This window comes from Scomber japonicus, chromosome 23 (assembly GCF_027409825.1).
Source record: "Scomber japonicus isolate fScoJap1 chromosome 23, fScoJap1.pri, whole genome shotgun sequence".
NCBI classification, from domain to species: Eukaryota; Metazoa; Chordata; class Actinopteri; order Scombriformes; family Scombridae; genus Scomber; species Scomber japonicus.
In genome coordinates this window covers 9,547,580-9,573,359 of record NC_070600.1, presented here as the reverse complement: position 1 = coordinate 9,573,359, position 25,780 = coordinate 9,547,580, and the positions used below count along the sequence as shown (strand labels likewise).

General features: G+C 41.2%; 1 protein-coding gene across 1 annotated transcript in view; it reads right to left on the bottom strand.

Annotated features, from left to right (window-relative positions):
* celsr1a (cadherin EGF LAG seven-pass G-type receptor 1a) overlaps nucleotides 1-25,780 on the bottom strand; it is an 86,589-nt gene that overhangs the window by 31,412 nt on the left and 29,397 nt on the right. The window contains exons 2-6 of the mRNA XM_053314024.1: nucleotides 18,769-19,124; nucleotides 18,401-18,689; nucleotides 14,694-14,916; nucleotides 12,734-12,849; nucleotides 10,184-10,272 (exon numbers count right to left, since the gene is read on the bottom strand). Coding sequence (XP_053169999.1) covers nucleotides 10,184-10,272; nucleotides 12,734-12,849; nucleotides 14,694-14,916; nucleotides 18,401-18,689; nucleotides 18,769-19,124 — 1,073 coding nt within the window. The remainder of the gene's footprint in view (nucleotides 1-10,183; nucleotides 10,273-12,733; nucleotides 12,850-14,693; nucleotides 14,917-18,400; nucleotides 18,690-18,768; nucleotides 19,125-25,780) is intronic.

The following is a 25,780-nucleotide window of genomic DNA, read 5'->3' as shown; positions in this document are numbered from 1 at the left end:
GATTAGATGGGTTGACACTGCTTTATTGCACCGTGATTAGCTGTTATATTATTAGCTAATCATATTTTAGAATACATATGTAAAGGTATACTTCATGTGTCAACAATGCAAAGAGGACAGGAAAATTGTTTTTTTGCTAACGAACAAAATTCATAAAAGGTAAAAGTTTTTCTGCCTTGCCTCAAGTTTGGTGAGAAAATTGATGCTACTGCCTTTTTTCCCCCTAACTTAGCATAAAAACTAGAGACAGGGTGAAAACAGCTCCTTGTCTGATGCAAAAACAAGCTTTACCTAATATACTTGCACCTCTAAAGCTCACTAACTGGCATGTTACATTATATAATATGTACAAAAACCAAAGAGTAAAGATGACTGATCATGGTTACACTTCCAGACATTGTGCTAAGCTAAGCTAAGCTAAGTGGCTGTATCTTCATATTTAACATACAGACATGAATGGTATCGGTCATCTCATCTTACTCTGTGCAAGAAAACTAATAAACTTTTTTATTCAAACTATTTCTTGAATATAACAAGTAACTATATTTTGTAAAAAGTTAACAACCAGCCAAAGAGCAAACCAATCATTAGATAATAAAGCTACTTTGTACTTTGTAAAAAATCTTGTACATCTAGCTATTATCCAAACAGGCTTGTAAAGAGCATATAGTAGCATTAGGCAACTACAGATCATAAGTACTGCAGTTAATGCTTGGCTGTAAAAGCGGTGGCACAATAAGACTTGAGAGGGATCATATCAGAGAAAAGAGATAAGATAAGTTGAAAGAGGTAGAAGAGAAAGAAGGGGAGATGAGAGAGTCACATTTCAATGTAACCCGCTAAGTCTTCCAACTTAATTTCCCCACTTCCTCAGCATTTTTATCCTTTGTCGTTTTTTCCTCCCAAATTCCACTGTCTGTCTCTCTCAATGTTAATAAAAGGTTTAGGTCATGCGAGGTGAGGTGTGTGAAATCTCCTCCTTTCTGTGACACATACACACTCCCTAACATCACAAGAGCAGGGAAGGAATGAAAAAAAAGAGACTAGGTTAAGAGTTGTAGACAGGTATGAAAAAGAGAGGTGTAGGGAGTTAGGCAGTCATGTATGAAGGTGGACTGAGGTGACAGATTTATCAGATTTATCTTCATTCCTCAATGACACAATACAGTACACATCTGCCTCCCTATGACTGGTAACTCACCCATTTAAGCACACACACACACACACACACACACACACACACACACACACCTCTGCATATAAGTACAACCGATAGGGGTGTGTTAAAGCTGAGAACTTTTTGTTTTCTTGCATAGTGCTTGTTTCAATATCTCACAATAAGGTACATGATGAGGCTCATCCTATTGTGGGATGTGCCTCCATAAATGAAGTTGGAAAAATACAAGCTAATATTACCGTGTTGATTCATGCAAAACTGGCATATCATAATTTATGTAAAAGGACTGAACCTTTTTGGGTGGTTTTGCAAACAAATCTCTCAAGACAATCCCATAAAAGTATAGGTGGTATAGTACAATAAAAAGTCAAATCAGTTTTTTGTCAAAGACAGATATCTCTTCTGGCTGCTCCAGCAGAAATTAAAAGGTCCAAGCTCCATGAAATATTTTAAAATTTCATAAATCTCCATTAAATCCTCATCTTTCAATTGATTTCTGAACTGCATGTGGACCACGGACCATGAACTATCTGCCTAGAGATGCTGAAGGATGGTGTCATCCTGCACATCTGTTGTTTCTGATTTGATTTGAAATGATGCATTTCTTTCTTCTTCATTGATTTGATTGGCTCTAAAATAAATAATCAGTCACTTTTACTTAATTAGTTAATACTCCAATCAGTACCTGACAGTTATGGATCGTAGATGTATCACAAGAAAAGATTTAGGATACACTGTAGAATGAAATCCCATCAAAGTAAATTACAGTCTAAACAGAAGCGTTTGAGCCCAGAGACATACGCTGTCCGTGTTCATTACAAGAGCCATCCCCGACGACTTCTGAGCACTGTTAATCCTCCCTGACAGAATTGGTGTTTCGGCCTGCCACTCTTCTGCCAAGGAAAACACAATCACTGCTCCCAAAGTGTCTACCTACCTGTCTGCCTGCCTGCCTGCCAGCCATCGCTCAGACATGTTTACTTCACCTGAGCAAACCTCAATGGGTGAAGTCAATGAGAGCTGACAGACGAGGAGAAAAGTTGTTACTGTGTCGTTTTGGCTCTACAGCACTGGTCCCATTTTTAGACATGAGTATCCTTCCCTCGATGAAAGAGAGATGTTCTGTAACTGGAAGAGCACTCATCACTGTAACTATCTGCTTAACGAGTACAGAACGTAACCTCTGACCCCTTGACAGTTCAATCCTGGTTATGTTCAAGAGGCCACATTATGCATATTTCCAAGTCTATATTTACAGCATGGGGCTCTACTGGAATATAAATCACGCAATAGTATACTTAGCCTTTACATACTCTGTTCAGCCTCTGTTTGAACCTGGTCGTTTCAGCTCCTCAGTCACTTTAAGGGCAACTTCCAGAAGCTGCATCATGGCCAACTTCTGCTTTATAGGGAGGCTACGTCAACACACTATAGTAGTAGGATTTACTCTTTACTCAAAATTTGGACATCTCAGACACGTCTGTACATGTTTGAGTCAAAGTCGGATCCAAATTGGAGAATGGACAACGCAGTCAACACATGGAAAACCCTTAGCAACAACCTTAGCAACCTAGGGTGACATGACCTAGCCTGATCTGACACCAGCTCATCAGCAAAGTAGAATAAAATATTGTTATTAAAGTGTTCAGAACAAGTTGAAACCCTGGCTTTTTACTTGAAGGCAGAGTTTCTTCATTAATTGCAAGTTTTGGAACTGTTTAGCATACAGAGGATATCCAACATTATGAGTAGTATCTAAATAACTGAAAATCACAAAAACCATAATGCGGTCCCTTTAAGTTGAGAGTTGCCATGAAAAAATGTGACACAGCCAGTGTTATCTCACACCGCAGGGGTCTAGCACCAAAATCCTTTATTCACACACTCTGCATGTGTAAAAAAAAAAAACACAGAGTCCTTGAATTCAAACCTTTCACTTTATGCCACTGTTTGTGCTGAAAGCAGAAAGTGTCTGATCATGCAACACCAGGCTGAAGCAGAGTAAGAAAGTTCAGTTTTTGTAAATGTTTTACCAAGTGAAACATTCATGATGTACTGTGAGGCGGCACATTACATCCAAACTTCACCAAAAAGTCAAAAACAGGACAAACAGAAGAAAGACAGGTGACAACATACTAGTAAGATTAAGTCCAGACACCTTCTATAGCAAATACCAGAAAACCACACCAAAAACTACAACAGCCTCTTCTACAGTCCAGACCAGAGCCAAAGATGCCATGTTACCTCTGTACATCTGATGTAAGCACATAGCAGACTGTACTAGAAGCAGAGCAGGGACTAGGAGACACTGGGGGTAGGGGGGGGGGGTAAAAAAGGACCACCAGTGGGGACTAGGCTAGAGGTCAGAGGTTACCTCTTTCTGATTGAGCTCCAGCCAGGCAGTATAGAGCGGGAGCCGCAGAGCCCCACTGGAGTCCACCAGACTCCCCCCTTCCTGGGAGAGAGACACCGTGAGAGAGAGAGAGAGACACACACACACACACACACACATATATACACCGCGTTAGACCTGCAGCCCGCAAGCCAGCCAAGAAAGTCTCGTCACAAACTCATATTTTCGCTTCAAAGTAAATTCAAAACCTGCACTAATAAATAATGTAAAATGATGTTAAGTGTACAGAAGGGGGCTTTGTGTGTGTTTCATCTGTATTTGCAGCTGTTACTGCTCAACAAAAGATGTCAAATATTGTTGCCTGCATGTACAGTATGTGAAGCATGCGTGCTGCAAGTGTCTGTGGTTGAATATTCTACTACCCAATTTTCCAACAATAACGACAGTCAAAGCACAACGTAATTCCTCTGTGGCCACTTCAAAAACAAATCTCCCACCTCCTCACACAATAGGCTACAACTCAAACACTGCCGCCTTTGGACAAAGGTGTTTCTGGCAGATTTATATCACGCTGGGAAATATTATGCTATTTGAGGAGCAGGTGAAATTTACAGCAGGAAAAACAGAGAATATTCATTTTTGGCTCAAGCATGTGAAAGCCTCGAAAGCGGCATCAACATGTGAACAAAGGGTTGAGACACAAAAAACGTGGGATCGGAAGCTGGGATTGATGTTTTCATGCAGCAGTGTTAGATTGCAGTGTGTTACAATAATTCCTGAGTGATTAGAAGCACTGAAGAATTTGTGTGTTTTGTTTTAGCAGCCACCTTAAATGTGTTTTTTTTTATGTGTGATGATAACCCTAACTGTTTGAGGTCTGGGGAAACTTACGTCAAGGAGAAACAAGGATAACATGGCCTCTTCCTCTAAAAACACATCCTGCTGGGGAATTCAAAGACTGGGGCTTCACCTCAAAAATAACTACTTAACCTTTCTAAGAAGCATTTAGCAGACAAAATACACAAACCTGCACCCGTCTGTGCAGAAACATAATGTGGCTGTCTCTCATCCTGAGCTGAGAAAGTGTGTGTCTGTGTGTGTGTATCACCATGACACGACCAAATACCTAATAAGGTATGCGTCTGTCCATCCAGTCATTACAGCCACCCAAGAAACCACATGTGGCCTTGACTATTAGCGATGTACCACAACAAGAGATGGATACCAACTAAAAACCACTCAGTGAGCCATGCAGTGTATTTTAAGTGCAGTTATACACTGTGTGAGTGTTTAAGACTCTCTCTGTGTGTGTGTGGGTGGGTGTATTTATTGCATATGAGCTTGTCCTGGAAACCCAGTAAATCCTGATCCATCAACAAAGAGACAGAGAAAGAAGAGGAGATAGAAAGCAATACAAAGAGACTAGGGTGACATGGTATTCATTTATAGTTTTTTGATTTGCATGTGAAATAAAAGGTCCACAATGGATCAGTTGTTAGACTTGACCTGCTGCTAAGTTTACAACAAATACCAGTTAATATCATTTCAATATTATATGATGTCTCCTTTTAAACCTTACCAACAATGTAGTGGCACTATGTGATATTTTTACAGACTTCTAGTCATGTGTAAAGTTAATTGTGAGATATGTGTTCTGCATTATACTCTAACTTTCGGTTATGTTCAAAAAGACTGCTCTATTGTCAACATAATCCAGGGTTGAAGTATCTCTGAGTATGAAAGTGAAACCTTGACAAGACTAAGAGCCTACAGCCATGATAGTGGGAGGGGAACATGAATGTGTGTTCACCAACACAAGGTATTTTTGCTGTAGTGAAACCCTGCTGCTGGCATCCTGGTTTCAGAGTGACATCATCAAGTCAGTTACATCAACCATATGTGTGTCCAGCAGAAGAGGAATGCAAAAATATACACATGATATATTTAAAGGACTTTGCGCTGTGCTGTGAAGTCATTTACACGTATGTTCTGATGATTAAAACCCTGCCATGTAAACGGCACCAGAGTGAGAGCAACGCAGGACCAGTAGAAGCAGAAAGACTGAACTTTTGGTACTCGTCGGTGATAAGAGCCAGCTAAGCCTGTCTGGGAATGCTGCCTACACAACCTTGCTGTAAATATCACAGCCCATATTAGCCAGTGTAACTCTATTAACATGTGTAACATCACGCCTGCGTGCAGTGTACAGTGACATTACAAAAATACTGCAAACACACAGGCATGTCATTTTACAGTCATGCTCTGCTTTGCTGAACTTGAAACCATGTGGATGGATCACATGGAAGTTAATTAGTGTTTATTCATCATGGTTGTGGATTTACAGTTAATTAGTGTTTCACTCATGAGCATTTTTTCATACTTTATTTTTGTTAAAAGTTGGCTGGCGAAACATGGGCGCAAATTCCTCCTTGTTATCATTTTCATGCTCCCCATGTGAAATCACACTAACCAATAATATCTAGCAATCTCTGCCTTGAACTGCAGGCTTACTGTAATGGATCATATGGGTGGGTCACATTTTCTGTCACCACCCTGAACGAAACCAAATTAAACTTATTTACTGGCAATGCCAGCTATAAGTCCACATGGAAAAGTAATTAAAATGTTGTATATGACAGACAGATGGCTGGCATGATGGATTAGCACGGACAGAAGATCAGTAAATCACTGCAAATTGTTAAGATTTTGAGCTGCAGCAGCCATGATATAATCCCTGTATGCAAGTCAGGATTACAATGTATGTTAAATGATGAAAACAAAGTACTTAGTACATTTTTCCTGAGCTTTTAGCCTCATCTCATAGTGATCATCAGTGGATGAAGTTAAGAGGGAAATGTCACTTTAATTTATAGGGTTTCTTACCAGGCAAACTTCCCAATTTTAAAATTGATTGACTGAATTGGTAAAATTGGATAAATCAAGCGTTCATTGTATATTCAGCTCCTATTTTATCCTGATGTAACCCATACAGGTGGCCTGACGGATATAATCATGACTCAACTGACATCCTGCCTGGTGTCCAGCTAAATAACATCATTTCCTGCAAGAAGAGACATCATTTCCTGTAGTGACTAAACATCAAAACCTAGGACAAAACCTCCTGCTGATCCAAGAATACCCATCTACTTGCTCTATGTGTGTTTGTGTGTTTCCTGTTTAGATCTGTCTTGCTGACACAGTCAACTGTCCTTGAGACTTGGAATTTCAAAAATGTCTTTATCCAACCACTTCTATTGTGTATCATCTATAATAGCAGTATGGACACACACACGCACACACTCGGAGTAGCACTCTATTTGTCTGCCCCCCACAGATGCAAACACGCACACACAGCTTTCCAACCGACCCAGATCATTGCAACAATGGCAAATCCATGTCTGTTGTCATGCCAACCCTTCCCCCGACCTCTGACCTGTGTTTTTTAACAGGGGCACCCTGGTTCTTCAGAGAAGAGTAGCAGTGGCTTTAAAAAGGGGGCACCCACACACCCTTATACAATCTCAACCCCCTCATCTTCTGACCCAGTAAATCACCTTCTGTGCGTGTGTGTATTGTGTGAGTGTACCGTTAGGACCGTTAAACGTGACTGGGAACAACAACTCTCAACTGGGTTAGACCAGCTATTAGTAAATCTATTATTAAGTTTGTGTGTTAAGCTTTCACCAATTTCTTACTGCCTACTAGCTAACAAGTGATTTATAAAAACAAAAAATAAAATTAACCTGATTTAATAAATTAGGCTGCACCATTAAAACCTAAGTTTATGTAGTAATGTACAAATCATTTGCTAGGAAACATCTGTAGCACAGGTTAAATATGTCACCTTTTTACTCATCACATCTAAACAGACATACGTATACAAGCAAGCTAATATTAATACAGTTAATACAGTTAGCTACACAATGGTGACAAATGCCAGTTACTGGGTGTAAATCTAAAAAAGGGTGTAAAAACTAGTCTCTGCATGAAAAGTAGTTTGACCTGTTTTAATTTAGAGATATCGAAATTCTTATTTTGTAAACAGGTTATAACTTGGCTACTTATTAACTTACAAAAAGCTGGTTCATCCTTTGATCTCTAAACAACAGATCAATCACCAGTAGCCATCTTCACCTAAATCTCTCCATTTATGGGAGCTAAAACCCTTAAAAGCTTCCACGGAGATAACATATGGACAGAGTAAGAATGTTATTTATGTGTGTGTTTGCATGACGTGAATCTGGATTACATCACATCTTGAGAATTGGGCTCAGATTTTCTCTCATCTCCCTGGGCTATGCAAGTAATGCTAGGTACAAACAAGTGTGTGTGTGTGCGTGTGCGTGTGCGTGTGTGTGTGTGTGTGTGTGTGTGTGTGTGTGTGTGAGAGTGGATACTCCTTCATGCATGTCAAAAACGTGTGTGCCTTCGTTCACATCCACAGAGTCACATGTCAACATGTCTAATCTATTGTGAGAACATTACTGCTTTCTGCCATATACATTTCCTCTAATCCCTCCAGTAACTGATGTAGGATTAAATTACCATCAGTCAATTTGACTTCTGATCATTCAACACGTGAAGAAAAGCTGACCCAACGTCAGTACTACAGTCAGCCTCGGGCTAATTTAACGGAATGTGTCACCAGCTCAACAAATCACTGGTCTGTATTAAGACTGACATTGGTGGAACGCACCCACCCCCTGCTCTACTGGCTAATCATACTGGTGTAATACTGGTGTGTACGCATCGGAATGTGTCTGTGTTGTCCAGTTGGTCATTCTTGGACATCAGGATATTGGATGAACTACGGCAGCATCTGCGGGTGTGTTTGTGCATGCATGTATCTGCATGCCACAGAAGCAAAAAAACAGCCTATAGGATCAGTAACGCTACATTTTTAAAAAAGCAAATGGCGCAGAACAGGGACAGAGCAATAAATCTGTTTGGACATGGAAATTAATCTCCTGTTTCCATGGCGACATGTCTATAAACACTCATAAACCTCATAGACAAACAAAACAAAGCATGTCTGCAGTGCCAAAAGATTGTACCCTGTAAATAATACCTGTGGTAGTCAGGGGCCTTGTATCAACCTTAACAAAGCACTACAAAGTTTAAGCCATTGTCTCTGGCATCATTATCCTTCAAGAGGGGGGCATGCAGCCTAAATGCACCTCAAACAATAGGTACATATGTGACCCCGTAGCTAACATGGAACAGTAAGGTAGCCTGATTGATCCCATGTGATGAATGCTTCCCTGTCAAGCCCGCCAAGTATGCTATGGGCTCTACTAGCGGCAGATACAAGCAAGAGATGAACAACCTGTGAAATGTGAGACAGTGTGCATTGTAGGCTAGTGTTAGGGCCAAGAAACGGGGTACTCTCTTTAACAAGTTATGAAACACAGGTAGCTACTGAAATATGATGCTGGATGCCATGGATCCGGCAAGTGAAGCTACAGCATTCAGCTTCACATATATGGCAGAGGAGAGGAGAGGCATGGAGAAAGAGAAGAGAAAGAAAGTGGATAAAAAACAGCCTTGCATGACAGTTAGCATATTAGCTATGAAAGGCTATGAGATAAGGTGAGCACATGGTGTCTCACATGTCCACAAGGCTTAAATTGATTGGTTTTATTTAGGGGAACACGGTGAATTAACTGCGATATCAACTTTGTCGGAACACATATACTGAAATCTACCACAAAATGATGAATGTTGGTTTGAAAGCAGGTAAGACTGACAGTAATTGCCCTACTAGCAACACCAGGCTAATTCACACAATTATGTCACACATAATACTGACAATTCCATAACATTAGACCACTGACCAGCACTTTTTTTTTTAACAATTCATTCAAGCAGCAATCTAATTAATTATATGACACCAAACTATAGCATGTATACACTCAGAAGGCCAGTGTTATCCTATTTTCTGTCTGGTTTAATTTCATAAGAACAATGCCCGCAGGCTCTGGAAGTTTGCTGTAAATTAACACCAGCAATTGACTGCAATGTAAGCTCTTCTGGTATAATATTACAACTGAAGTGGATATATGAGCTAGGTTTTGAAATAATCACTGTCTCTTTTCTAAGATTGGACTGAGTAAGAGGCAAGAAGACCATCGTGGGAACGTCTCGAAGACCCAATTTAGACACAGTGATTAAGTTTAGATTTATTCCCATTGTGAAAGTAACCTTTGGGTCCATATATAGACAATTTGCCCCAATACAAGAAAGGGGTTGGACAACATCTAACTCCTAAACTCAACCAGACAACCAGAGACAAACTCAGTGAACCTGATGAACTGATGAACTTTCAACCCCTGAAGTCAAAGCCAGACCGCTGTGCCTTTATCAGGTAAGCTATGCTATTAGTCAGTGCTGACACCAAAAGCAGAGGAGTAAACTTGTGTCAGACTTAATGTCACTACTAAGACCTGCACTATGACGATAATCCCCCGAATCAGCGATCAAGGTCGAGTGCATTGGTAGCCTCATAGAAAATCACTTTTCGTACATTTCACTTCCACAGTATAACTCCTGAACTTCCTGACCCTCAACAGTGGCCGTGCTCTGAGAAACACAACTCAGAAAAACGTTTAATGCAGGAGGACAGCAACGGCCGGACGGTTGGTTAGGTTCCTTACCTTGTTGTAGTAATGGAGCTGGACAGAGTGCCACTGGCCGTCACTGACTCCACCTGGGAGGAAGGGAGATACAGTGGTCTTCGTCTCACCTGGATGACAAGGGAAGAAGGGAAGAAAGAAGATGAGGGATGGGAGGTCAGACAACGAGAGGGCAGGAAAAGGCAAAAGAATGAGTGGAGGAAGGATGAGGTTGTAGACGAGAGGAAGCGAGGGGGGAAAGAGAGCAGACAGCAGGGGAAAAGAAAGGGTTGATGGAAAGTAAAGAGGGAGAGAGGGAGAGAATTGATTTATGAGTATAATGTGATTTAAATGGTTAAGCACAGCTGCAGTTTATGTTTGTGGCATAGTTCCAAATACCAATTGTTAAGTCAATAACATTTTGACGTTATTAATTTATAGCTTGTAACCTATAACCTTTAACCATTGAAACCTTTAGCTGCAACATTAAATATGGTGGAAAAAGTAGGTCGGTCAAGTGGAGAGGAGTCATACAGTAAGCTAATATAACGTCTATATAATAACTCAATATAACGAATCAGCCAATGCAAGCTTCTAGTCATACCAGAATTAGTAAGGCTGTAGCTGCAGTGCATTAAATTCAGTAAGTCTGTGTTTCATTTCTTTTAAATTCAATCTTTCATTCATAAAATTAAGATTGTGCGTCATCTTTTAAAGTTTACATAGCCTTGCTTTAATGGAACCAATATGTTACAATTATTGGCAAATGTTGTGTCATGATTTGAAACACACATACACACACACACGTACACAGCGTGATCATAAATCAACTGCTGGGAAAGCCAACGTCTTGTGTCTGTGGTCGGTATCAATGGCTTTCAGTACGAAGACTGTGGAGCACAATGGCACCAGATTTACTGAGGGTTTACTCTGTTTGTCAAAGGCAGGAGCAGCCTGGGCAGGAATCCACTGCTCTGCTAATCAGCAAACAGCAACACTGACAAGAAATATGTGTTAATTTGTATGTGAATGTGTGAGAGAGTTAATGAATGATGTGTGTTTTTCTGGCTGTGTGCACATTAGAGACAGAAGAGCATAAGAAAGACGACTTGTTTTAATTCACTCGTGTATTTACTATATGTGGCTGCATAAAAGAGCAGTGAAAGAGAAATAGCACAAACAAATCAAAGTCTTTCCTCTCGCTCCTCTCATTAACCATGAGTCATGACTCTGAGCATTTAATTTGATGAGTCATGCACACAACATCTCAGTCATATTTCAGGTTTAAAGTAGGGCACAAGAACTTGGCTTTGCTCCCAAACAGGCTTCACCCAACATAATCATATTGAACTGGAATTCTCCCTGCATGGTACCATGGGAAAGTAGACTGACTCTGAATACAAATGATATGTGTTTGATCTGTGATCCAGCAGCTACCAGCTTTAACAGTGACGGTAGATGTATGCTGTATGTGCGTGAGTGTGTCCATATTGAGCAAGAACACCCACTCAAAGGTCAATGATTTGATTAATCGGCTGAAAGACCCCTGAGTCATGCTTGTCAGTCGAATTGATGCACTTTTAGGTGTGTGTGTGTGTCATTGTGCACAGAGCAACACAGGGTAACAGCATGGAAGACTTAACTTTTCAAACCTAGTCTCATCTAAAATGTACCTTTAAATCTAACTGTGATGGTGAACTTAACTGTCTCCATACTCAACTGAGACAAGTTTTGAGTGTTCATCAGCTTGTGTATGGGTTAGCCTGTGTGTGTGTGTGCTTCTGTGTGTATAAGTCTGTGCGATTATATACAGTTAAGTGTTATTAATCAGTCTGGTTCCATGTATGTATAAAGAGAACTGGCTACAGCAATGGAGGTGTGGCTCCATTCATTCCTATAAAATTTGCTCAGAGTTGCATGAAGGTCTAACTCCGGATATAAAATTAACCATATCTTCCAGAATTGTGTGGCCCATGGAGCAGGCACTCCAGATACTTCAGCTGGCCGAGCTAGTTTAATCCTCCATGAATTCAATCAGCTTTTCCAGGTCTTCCAAATGTTACTGGACTGAATGGATCAAATTCTGATAAAAAAAAAAAAATGATCCACTGATTTACAGAAGACGTCTCTTTCATAATGTAAGTCTACGGGAAAATTGTGGTTTTGGGCCAGTGTGCTTCACGTGATGTTGTAATTATACGGTTTGGCCACTGTGTCAAATTGGCATTAAAGCCCGGCACTATTCCTGGGGACTTGGGCAGCTCCCTCTCTGAGGAAGCAGATGCTATCAAAACAGTCAAACACACCCATACTTCTTACCTTCACACACAAATACACACTCAAATGAACATGTGCAAACTGTGGAACATTTGGAAACGTGTATGCACTGACACAAAAGCACACCTTTGTCCAAAGAAACCGCGTGTTGATAAGACTATTTAACAGGCTCTTTGTGAAAGTCACTTTAGATAAAGGAGCACTTTCACACCAGTCTTAATCTAATTAAACTGGAGCTGATATTGACATGAGTTACTTTAAGTGGTTCATACACATTCACTGCTATGCACAAACACACACAGCATGAGTCCTCACCTCCCGAAAAAGTGAGTTGAATTTGCTCATCGATGATCTCCAGAGCGATGAAGTCATGCTTCTCGTTGAACCTGCCGTTGTAGAGAAGCAGGGCGTTCCTTTCTCTGGTAGCAAACCTAAAGAAAAAGACAGGTTTTTTAAAGTTTATTAAATATTATTGTGTTTTTATGGTTGGAATAAGTGGAGGTGATGTGACAAATGTTCTAAGACCCAGGACAGCTAATTTTATAAGGAACCAGGGTGAAATTGAATCTAAAATTGGAGGTGACCATTTGTCTCGCAGAGGCAGCTGAGTGAATTCCAACTGTTTTTCTCTGCTTTGGCTCATATTTCCTGTCACATTTCTCAGCACCTATCCAAGTCAAACAAACCAGGACCGAGCAGTTGAAGGCCGTGCAGATAGCTTTATGATGAAAGGGCCGAGGAGCTCTTGAGGAAAAGTCACATGGAAAGGAGAGGCAGGATGTGTCAATAAAGCTGGTGGGCAGCTCAGAGGAAACAGTCTCCCTGGCTTTAGACGATGCAGAAGTATGTCCATGTCATACCCGCTAATGAGCGTACTCATGTATGTGTGTTCTACGAGCATAGAAGTTTACATGTGTGGCTGTTTGTGTGTGTGTGTCAGGAGTGTAAGGTGAGGGCAGAGGAGTCAGCCGGCAGATGCCAGTGAGGCCAGCGGGGCAGGAAATCAGGACGGCAGTAGCCAAACACTGATAAGGAACTCATCACAAAGCCTTTCCTGTTTTCACCGCACTGCAAACCTTTCTCACCGTCATGCTGCCGATTGACTCACATCATATCACTTAAACTCCTCTCACCTTTTAGCTACTGGTAACCAAACAAGCAGCAAAAGTGTTTTTCTTTACATAAAATTGGGTCGCAAGCTTGCTGAATCACAGTTCTTGCAAATTTGAGGGTGTGACAATTCATTTAGACAGAGTGTGTGTTCTTTACTCTTATATATACTGTATTTGTGTATGTATGTGTGCTTATGTGTGTCTGTGTGTGTGTGTGTGTTTGAGCATATGCATATCAAGAGGAGGGAATTGAGACAATGGAAAAGTGTCTACATGTCTCAGCACGCCCCAGTTGACACACTTTAGCTGACTGAACTCAACCATGTTTATTTGTGCAGCTCCTCACACTCCCTTAATTACCATTTGCTACACACACTGATACAAGTATCACATGTAGTGCTGTTGCTACCTACAGTGAAAAGGTGTGCAGCAATTCCAGGTGGGAGGTGAAAAAATGTGAAATTTTATCCTCAGAGAGAGAGTTTTTAACAATCCAAAATTTCGTACATCTTCAGAACAGTGTTTATAAGTAAATGTGTTACATGGTGTTGGAGGCAGATACCACACACTTTGTTTAAGTAGACCTAATACATTTCATTTTTAACAGATACACAATATTTAAAGAAAATGGAACAAAACTTTAAGGTACGTAAGCTGCAACCATTAGCATGTCTGGCTAACTAGCTTACTATATACAGTAAATAAGCAATATTTCCAACACCAAACTTGCACATTATTAGTCACTAGGTTGCATTTGGGAGAAGAAGATGCTCCAACTAACCTAGTACCCTAGTCCAGGTCAGTTTGCACATCCACCCTTTGTTGAAGCTGATAAGCTAAGCAACCAAATTGTTCCATATCATACTTAAATTATATAATACTAGCCTGAAAACTGATGGTTGTTGGCAATTGTAAGGGGACTTTCTTTTGTCTACCTGTGCCTGAAATCAATTATCTATTGTTTCATTAATTATTGACAGTTTCAAGTAGAAAATCTGCTCTCTATTTCGAGATTAACAGGTCTAGCAACAGTAACGAACTACCATTATCTTGAACTGAATTTCATCCACATATAGTCATTTGGAAGTGGTAATTACCTTGTGGTAATTAGTAAAGAAAGAAGTAGGGAAGGAATGATCATAAGGAGGAAAGAAAGTACTCACATGAAGGAGACAGTGAAGTGGAACCTTTGCCGCAGGCCTCTGAAGGTGATGAAGGACTGTCCTGGGAAGCTGCGGGTGGTCATCTCACAGTATGGCTTCTCGTACTCCCCTGGTGGACACTGGCACATGAAACCGCCTGCGAGCCGGTTGACACACTCGCCGCCATTCTTACACACGCCTGGTACACATCGGCCAGATGATGCATTCACCTCGCAGTGATCGCCTACCAGAGATAAAGGAGGAATCTTGTTTTACACATGTATTTGTCCATTCATTTGTTTTTTCAGTTATTGGTCCAAGTCCAGGTCCTTAACCGTTGCCTCTTTGGAAGCCTGTCAGTACACTGTAACACATATGAGCTGTGTGATCATAGCAGAGTGAATGATGAATTACCTGTCACTGTATCATCTCATCAGTTTATCATCATTATTTTATCTTTTCTTTGAAGCATGTTGTCCAATGTTGATACAGACTTCATATCTAAATGGAATCCAGTTATTTTAATGAGACACCTTTGATTATCAGTCATGCACACTAATACCACAAACTTTGCTTATTGAGTCTACAGGTTAAACACAGCAAAACATTGTGGGCCTAAGAAAATGGTGTTGTACAAATATGCATTGTGGTTTTATCAAATTTGTGGTCGCAATCTGTATATATTCTGCACTCCACTAACATTGACTGCAGATCATTACAGTCGGCTTTAGTTGATATGAAGCAATACACACTTTCAAGTCTTAACAAGAGAAAGAAAATTTAGTTAGTTGACGGCCAAGTTTAAATTTGAATTAGGACAGAATGCATCACATCTAAAGCCTTGGTAAATCTGTCCCTGTGTGCTTAAGATCCCCTCTAAAACATCAGTTCAAGTAAAGCTCCATCTAAACATTAGCAAAAATGACAAAGCCCTCTTTATAGGCCTTTCCTGAGAAGCTCGGGTCTTAGCCACAAGCTAATATGGCCATATTTGGAGAGAAGAGAGAGGATGGGAGATAAAAGGGGTTAGAGGGGAAGAGAGGGACAGACAAAGGCAGAGACTTAGTGGAGAGTTAGAAAGGCAGAAAGACAGAGCTGTATGAACGGCTCAGTGGTAAAGGTGATGTCAAGAAAGATACTTCTAACATTCCTCTATTTAATCCGAGCCATGGCTGAACTCATCCTGATACTTTTAAACCATAAAGATCAGATAATCGCCGACCGGTTAAGTTCTTCTGAGCATCACTCCAGCTCAGATACTGCATTCCTAAAATGATTTTATGGTGAATTAGCTTTTTTTATCCAAATATGCTCTACAAATCCACCTCTTCTACACCAACTTCAGTTAGTTTGGCCAGTTGGTTTTGTCCAAAGGCACCCAGGAACTTTAAAATACAGGCTATACTATTCATAGGAACTCAAAACTCTCTCCTCAAGAACTATGAAAATTAGGCAAATTAGACCAATACCAGATTACAATGTCTGAGAAAACACTGTTATGTAACTACTATGTTTGAACTAATGTTGGAAAAGCGTTCGAAGAACAGAAAAAAAATGTAAGATTCTCTATATCTGGCCAGTTATTCACAAAAATTTAAAAAAAATCAATCAAATGACTGACCAGTAGTGTCTGTTGCTTCTAGCGTTCAACATGGACATGGCTCCAAACCAGTCTATCTGTTGTTTTGCCTGGCTTCAATTTGAGAGTCAGTCTAGGCACCAACCAAGCTAATCTGGAATCTTTAGGTTGGCTTATTATGTTGGAGTTCTTCTGTCCTTGCAGCTATTTCAAGATGGACTGGGTGTCGTCCAGCAGCCTATCCTCCACTGGCTAGCTTAGAGGCTGCATGTTGGTATCAAATTTATTATCATATAATCTGATTCACTTTCTTTACAGCAGTTGGTCTTGGTTTGGGAAATTCCTCCTAAATGACCATGAAACTTTTCGTCCAGAGTCAACAACTTGAGCCAGGTTTTCTGGCACGGCTCATTGAAATTCCTCCACTAATTCACCAGCCGCCCTTCTTTCTGAGTCTAATATTATTTGTGATAGGTGCCTCAGTGTCCCGTTGCAGTGCTGTGCATCAACTTGCTGTCCAGACAAAATCTCTCGACCCAGGACACACACAGACCCCCCAACACCACAGCCTGGAACCAGGTAATGGCCCTTCTCTCCTCAGCATAATCCTTTTTTCCGAGGAGGAATTATAAGGATCTGTTTCCCTGTAATGTAGGAAACCCAAGAGGATGCTGTCATCAGCCCCATTATGGCCCCTGATGGGCCCTGACTATCTGGAGTTGAACTGTGACCTTCAAAGGGGGGATACATAGACGTGGGTAAGTAAAATATGATGGGTGAGTGGAGAAGATGGATATGAGGAGCAGGAGAGGAAGGCGAGAGTAGGCCAGTGAGTGACAAAGGCACGTATAATCAGGTAATTACATCAGATAAGATAGAGGAAGAGAAGGAGAGGAAAGGTAGTGTTGGGACAGACAGAGAGAGAGGAGGGGTGAAGGCTGTCAGAGGCCCTCTAGGCTCTATTAGGGGGAGACAGAGAAGCAGAGACAGTCAGGTATCAGATGTACAAGAGGGAAGTATGAGAGGAAGATCACTGACACTGGGAAATATTTCGGAAAGCGATTTCAATGGGAATGATGAAAGTTTCAGAGGCTTCCCATACCTCATCTACCATCTGATGCTGTGACTGTAACTTACAGCTTCCATGCAGAGTTTATGGTTTTCGTTGCTTTTCTCAATCAGAACAAAAGCTAAGGTTAAAGGTACCCTGTGGAGTTGGACACACAAATATGTTTACGAGTGTTTCTCACCAAAATAATTAGAATGTAAAAGACGTCGTAAATTAATGACCTTCCTTCTTAAAAAATATTAGCAGAAAATGATGTTGGATAACTTTTAAACCTTAGCTTACATTTGTGTTTGCTAGCTAGGTGTCTTCTTTTTCTCTGGTGAATTCCTACATTCCTTGGTGTTATATGACAATGACTATCAATCAGTGCAATAGCGTCAAAGCTTTGGTGAATCAAAGCAATGTGTTTTCACTTATTCATAAGAATACGTACTATAAGATCTTATTTACCCACAATAATCTTTGATCCTATCATCATCTATATTTCTCCCATTTTTGAGGAACAACATTTTTAAGCAATAGACAATACTACTCATTACCAACAAGGAGCTAAGAAGCTATTTGGATTACAGGGGGCAAAACTGTCATGACTGGTTATAGTAGAGTGTTATAACTGCCACTTTGCATAGCATTAATGTGGTGCATATTTCACAATGTTAAAGACTGAACTAAAAAAAAAGGTTCTGTGTTAATGTTGTTATGGTTCATGGGTTGAGTGATGTTTGAGACAGATCTGGTTTGGCCAGTTTAGTCAGCATTCCGTGTACTTTTACTGTATATAGCAATAAATCTACTATATGTGTGTGTGTAGCCGCCTATACGTACGCTATTACACAGTGTGGTTTCCTCTGTGCACTGTGGTCGACCTCAAGTCTCAACAATAGGTGTTACAACCCGTCAGTGCGGTTTGGCAGTTTTGTACAACTCACTCCAGCTATTGTCTGAAACATTATGAGCCCTCTCACATATGTATAGTAGACCTTCAAAGCTTGCTTCACCACACAAAGACTATACGTTCATCATTTAGTCAGTCATTAGTCACATTGTACTCAGCACAATATAGTGTAGTAGCCAACTCACCGGTGAAGTCTTCCAGGCATTCACAGGTGTACCCTCCCTCTCGACTGCGACACCTCCCGTTGTTCTTGCATGGTCCTGAGTAACAGAGGTCGATCTCTGTCTCGCAGTAGTCTCCTGTAAAGCCGACCGGACATCGGCAGCGCAGCCCGTTGATGGGGTGGATGGGCCGAAACAGAACCGTCTCAGAGGCGATGAAGGGAGGGGAGCTGTCGAACTTCAGCACTGACACACACTTCATGTAGTTCTCACAGGGCTCTCGCAGACAGATGTTGTCGTCAAATGGCAAAACCTAAAGAGAAGAAGACTTAAAGTGAGCATTTAAGTTCTGATTTTTATTATATTGTGTGAATGTGCAGACTGTGCTTTACCTCCTGAGAGGATATCAGCCTGAGCAGAGTCCTGTTGAGGTAGATCTGCTCCTGCAGCTCCTCAGAAGGAAAGAACGTTCCTTTGCCCTGGCTGCCACCAGGCTGCATTGCTGAAAATGTCACATTTAGGATGGAGCCTTGCACATCCGTGTCGTTTTGGATGTTGAACACGAACACCGCTTCCCGTTTGGTGGAGAGCACAGCGGCAACGCCCTCCAAGAAGAGGCTGAGAAGGGGAGAGAGGAAGCGTTCCTGGGACATGTTCTCCAGACGCACTGTGATGCTGTTGGTCAGCATGTCATCGGTGATGATGGTGACACGCAGTGTACACATGGCCACAACGCGATGGACACCATCTGGAAAAAACAGAGAGCAGATATTTCGCTGTTTATACACTTTTACACATTAGCAGCTCAGAATGTCAGTAAAGGGTAATGAAAGGAACAGGTTAGAAAAGAAGAAATGAAGAAATCAGACCGAGGTTGAGTGGAAACAGTTTATGATTCATACTATCGTACTAAGATAAAGTTGCTGATCAAGATAAAGGCCCAAAACTAGGGGCTGTGTCCTTAAACTCATAGGCCAAGTTTACTCCAAGTGAGCATGTCAACAAAGCAGGAAGGTCACAAGCCAACAACACACAGTTGAAAGCCAAAGGTGGTTCAAAGGTTTCCAAAGAGGTAAAAACAGACAAACAGCAAACCTCAACAAATGGTAGGCCTGGACTATGATACAACAGTAAAGGTGTGCATATATTTCTCTACATTTCCACCTATATCCTGTTTAATATCATGTTACAGAAACACGTGTAGAGGTGGAAGAAACGGCTCCCTCTTTAATTTTCCAGTCACCCGCTTCAGTCTCATGCACTGTTGTCTTTGTCCTGTGCTTTTTTCTCTCTGGATCAATTATTATATCCAAGAGACTTTGCTTTCAGGGTCTCACAGGGGTCTAAGTACTGCTTCAGGAAGGTATCCATCAAATACAGAAACTGAATATACGGTATGTTCTAAATGTTTTCTTTTTGTACAAGCTGAACCCAATCCTATCTCTTCTACAGCTTAACAGCTTGACTTGTTTACTGTGTAACACTTTTGTCGCCAGATTGAATTAAGTGGATGCCAGTCTGTGTAGATTCAGTTTTGATTCAAGCCCTGGCTGGGAGTAATTGGATCAGTCTAGGATTTCTACCCCTCGGGAGAGCTGGGTCTTGTCTCATACCTACTTCTGGCACAACTGTAATTTCTGGTGCCTATGGAGGGAAACAGAAGGCTATAGGCTTCAGAGGGCTTGGGCTTGGGTGAAAGCTGACAACAGGTGGTGAGGCCGGATGAAATTTGTAGGGGGGAAAATACTGTTGAAGCGGTTCAGGGAGATGGGTCGGATTGCAAAGCTTTCCTGTACCATACTGACGACTTGAGTGTGTGGTGGATCTGTGCGTTCAGGGGGTGAAGGAGTCATGGTGAGGTTCGACAGGCGCCTTGTCACTCTCAGACATAAAGGAGGTCATTTCTCAGGACCCTAAACTCTCACCAGACACGTAGATGAACAGTCAATCAGAGCAGGGTGTGGACGGGCCGCCTCATCGTGCTAGCCTCAAGGTAACTGCTAACCAGACTAGAGGTCAACTTCAACTGTACTAGCACAAATAGCTCACAATGGGAAACCAATGTGGGGGTCGCTCAGTTCAGTGCAGCTGAGCTCCTGCTGGTTCGTGGCTGTAAGGGGCATAAATCACCAAGTGTGGGTGGCTACAGGGTGACAAAAGCACACGTACAAATGCAGGCACCTACTGTATACACACATGAACAAGTCACTCTGCAGGACAGTGACATTAAGCAGCAGCTGTGGATTACTGGGCTGCTATAATGCGCTGGAATGGAGGTGCTCATTCAACACAGCGCTAACAGACAGGCGAACTATCTGTTGGCTACTGTGTGTTTATTTGTCTGCGGTGCTCCACACCTGTCTCCCTCCCACCCTGAGTCTGTGTCAGGGGGTTCAACATTATTCCACATGCCGCCAGGGATCTATCAGCTGAACGTTTAACCACCCACACCCACACACACACACACACACACACACACACACACACACAGACTAATTTTTTAATTTGCTTTCTCTCTTTCTTGTTCTCTCTCTCTCTCTCACACACACACACACACATATACACACACACTCAATGCAAAGTCAAAACATCACACCAGTTGTAAAAGGTCACATCAAATGTAATCAAGTAGGTACTGACACAATCTGTTACCACTGGGCCTTCTGCAGCACACACATACACTCTCTTAGCCTTTCATTCACATTCATTCAGTCCAGTGCCAATCCTCACACCCAAACATACAAACTACATCCTGAAAGCAACGCTATGCTCGGTGTGTGGCTTTTGCCATCAGACTGACACAGGACTTCATCACCTACTCTACTGAACAGACAATTTCCCGACTAAGTAAACTGTAGCAGGGAGAAGGAAGGGCTTTCACTGCTGGGATTAAGAGGAGCTGGATCCATAAATGACTGTCCGTAACAGAATAGCTCACAGAAAGATGTTAAGTAGAATTTATGAGGCAGAAAAAGACAAGGACGGTGCTGAGAACATCTGATTGGAATTGCATTGACTATGCAATCATGCGGCACCAATTATAAGCTAAGCAGTGTGACATGTCATCTTTTAAATACTGCCAGAGCAGTCTGCATCTAAGTATACAAAAGTAAAGGAAGAAGAAAGGAAAACTCACAAAAATACTTTTTGACCGACTCCCTGCAACAATGTGAGAATTATTCAATGAATTTATGATAATGCTTGTGACACTTCTACGAGATAGCTGTTTGTTTCTTTTCTCTTTCCAGAGGCATCCCAACCCACTCTATTTATAGAGGCCACCAGCTGCTAGCATGGGATCACACACACATGCAGAGGATGGGCTGAACCGTGGAAAGGGTGTATCACAGGCAGACGCCATGGAAAAAAATATATGGCTAAGCATTCCACCTCACACACACACACACACACAATATAGATGCCCACCAGCAGATGCGTACACACACACACACACACACACACACACACACACACACACACACACACACACACACACACACACACACACACACACACACACACACAGGTTTAACAGGACTTATTACTACTGAGAGTTTTTTAATAGATGACGCCCCAAGCAAAAACAAAAGCTGAGAGCATCAAAGCTGCAGTGTAATCTCCCCACTTTTGAAGTATCATGCGCAAATCACTTATTAACTTGACTTCTGTTGTTTTAACACATTTACAAGGACTGATTGGAAAACGGCAATAAAAATCAGTGACACCTTTATGTCACATTATGACCTGATTATTGCACTTTTACAGCCTAACAGCACTGATAAATGTGTATCTAAGCGAATCCAGTTGCATGATTGAAGACATTAAGTGGAATCAGTTGGTTTAGTGAGTGTTGTATATTGAATTTGGTAATTTGTAGTTGGATTAATGATTGACAAAGGAGATGCTGTATATCAACAGTCCACACAGTTAGTGGCCTGCAGTGTTGGTGGTGTGAGCTGCAGAGGTGATAAGAGCTGTTAATAAGCTGTGGAGCAAGCCGTACCAATGACACGCTTGTGTTTGTGTATGAGGGCAAATTACCACACACACACACACACACACACACATACGTAGACACACAAAAAGCTAATAAATTTGTCGATCAACTGTCAGTGTGCTTCCCTATCCACACGGTCCTCTCACACTCATACAAGTTTCTGTTTGTGGTTTGAGCTCATCGTGACAAAAGCCAAATTGTGGACACACACATTCCAGCCAGCTGTCACTACGAGTGACAAGCACACACAGCTCCAAATGACACACTGTCTGTGCATCCGTGTTATAAGGTTTGGTGCTGATTAGTCAAAAAGTTAGGTTTTTTTCCTTTGAGAAAAAACTTTGTAATAATTCACAAAACAAAGCAACCAAGAGTAACATTTGCTCATGTGATACATAAATACATTCAGCTTCAACTCTGGTGGCCACCCCCCCCAACTCCCCACTCCCCACTCCCCAATCCCAGCTGTGTAAAACCAACAGCCGTGTTTAGTCAGTTAGCGAGAGGGACGGTCAGTAAAACAAGAGAAAACAAACGAGACATTTGTAGTGCCGACAGGTTCCAGAGAGGTGACAAGCCCACCAGAGAGGCACACTTCACCCCCTGTTCACACACAAAGACAGAAGGAGGATAGGAAAGAACATCTCACTGCTTTCATTTTTAATCAAATCATCATATTTTCATTCTTTTCTTATTCTTTTACATTTAAATTAAACCACAAAAAATTCACACTCAACATTGGACCCTTCCTTCCTTCATTACCTTCCAGCCATGCTCAGCTCATAAAGTTATATGCATCCTGTAGAAATTTATCATGACTAAAGAGAATGTAACTGAGAGCTTAAAATGTTACAAGCAAAGGGAAGGGCTGCTGTTATAAAAGCAGGAAGCCATTGTAAAAAAGGAAAATTCTGTGCCACGTTTTACTGCACTGTTAAAGTTTTACAGGGGAGCAGCCAATGAAAAACTCCTGTCAAGTCAAGTCAAACTTTATTTATGTAGCCAATCACATAACTTAAGTGACCAATACCATGGCAACACAATGATAGAAGTGCAAGTGCAGAAGATTAAATATGCAGGGACAGGTGTTAGTGCAGTTGTAGAATAGAGAAATATTCAAATATACATAGCACACCCACTCATACATATACACAAAGATGTTTTTAACCATGTATTTTATATACTGAGATAAAGGGGCATTTAGAGCAGAATTGTAAAGTCAATTATAGCTTAAAGCCCCTTAGTTTTGAATTGTTTTTAGATGGTAGAAGGCTGATATTGTAAAATGATTGATATAACTTAGATCGCCATCTGATTACACCCAGATTTGTAGCTTCAGAGAACTGAGATAAGCTGCAATTCTTTGTCTTTAACCCTTTGCACTAAAGATGAGTATTTCTGTTATGTCTGTCTGGTACTTTTAAAACCTCTCAAGGCAACAGACAACTCCGCCCCCTTGCCCCTCTCTCCCTCTCTCACTCTCTCCCTCTTTGGCGGTCTCTCTTTGAGGTTTCAAATATTTGAATCAATACAAAGCCTACAACCTGAGTGGCTTCTGGCCAATCGCTGGGCAGAAACTCACGTGTCAAGCTCCTCCTTTTTGGACACACCTGAACACCTCTGGCCTATCAGGGAGGGCAAACAAGCTCTTTGAATGTTACAACCTGGCAGCATTTCTAGCCACTAAAACATCCCACTGACTGAAAAGGCTGGCCAAAACAATTACTTTCCATGGCTCGGAGCTGAAATCAATAAAACACATTATCCTTCATCTTTGCTTGTCCTCTCATCTCTGTAATGTCTCTGTTAATACTCCATTAGAACTTTTTAAACTTGTCATCAAAAGAATAATTGCCCCTGACAGTAACTCGCAACCGTTCTGTTTGGACTCCAGCAAGTTGTCAAACCTCATCTCCCTTTTCTCCTGTTCTGTCTCTCTCATAGCAACCAGTGCCAAAGTCAGATCACATATCAGCAGCCTGCAGACACACTGACAGACATCCTGTATGCTGAAAACACCCTGTACATACACACACACACACACACACACACACAGACAGACACACACAGACACACACAGACACACACAAATCACTCAAACACGAAGTCAATCAAAGCACCATCCATCAAATGGAATAAAGCTAGCTCTGCAGAAATAAGATATGAACGGAAAAAGGAGATTAGCGAGAGCAGGAAATGAGGGGAAGGTGTTTCAGGGAGAGCTGCAGAATGGTTCTCAGTGGAGATGTCCTTCTTGGAGTTGCTAAAATAAGTAAAGAGGAAGGCACTTACTGTACATTTACCTCTAAAGTAGATGGCCAACTTAACGTACAACCATTAAACATTTTGATAACAGCAAAAAGGCATCCAACACCAACAGCCAATGTCCACTCAACTTTTCGAGGAGAATTATTACTCAAAATAGAATAAAAACTGAAGTTGAAGTATAGCTGAAGTGACTTATTTTCCTCAATATCCAAAAAAAAAATGATAACCAAAACCAGCGCTCATGGCAGCCTGAAAACTGATTTCCTGGCAGCTTTCCGCTTGTGGCAGGTGGTGCCATCACACCTACATACACCATGTCACGCAGGTCATATTTGCTTAGAGATTTTCCAAACGTGTGCACCATTTCCCCATTCATACAGATAATTATGTCCACAAGTCCACAATGAAATGCAAAGGACACAAAATTCTTTGAGATAAGATGCAGTTAGGACCGTACAATGGCAGGCTTTTTACCCCTCATTTACAACAGGTATAAACACTTCTGCCTTCAGATAACTTATTTTGTTTCAAATACTGGACTATTCAGCATCATCAATGCTCTATTGCATGAAAAGACTTTTCTAATATAATCAAGTTAAGTGCGTTCTTTACACAACTGGAGGATTTTTGTCAAAGGTATCCCTGAATGGACTGCTGGAGCAAAACTTGAATCATCTCTCTAAAGGATAGGTTCACGATTTTTCAAGTCTGCCTTAAAACAAAAGTTAGGTCCTAATATGAACATTGAAACAGATTTTGGTTGATGTATTCATTCCTCATATTCATACTAGGGTGAAAACAGGAGGTTTAACAGGTTAGAAGACCCCTTTCAAATGCACTTTAAATTCAAAATCCACAAAATCATGTAAAACTTTTTGTGAAGCATTTTTATGAATTCTCCGCTCCAAATGAGTCAAATTATCATCTTCCATCTTTTTGGGCTAAAATTCTCTCTTTGTGTTTCCTTTTTGAGTTACAGTTGAAGGATATTAACCAAAAAAACAGAAATTTGTACTACAAAGGCTACAACTGTACCCCATCACTCACATGCACTTTGACCTCATTCTCCAATACGTGTCAAATACTCAGTAGCATTCAGTATAACTCTGTTTCACATGTTTTCATCATCTGTTATGTGT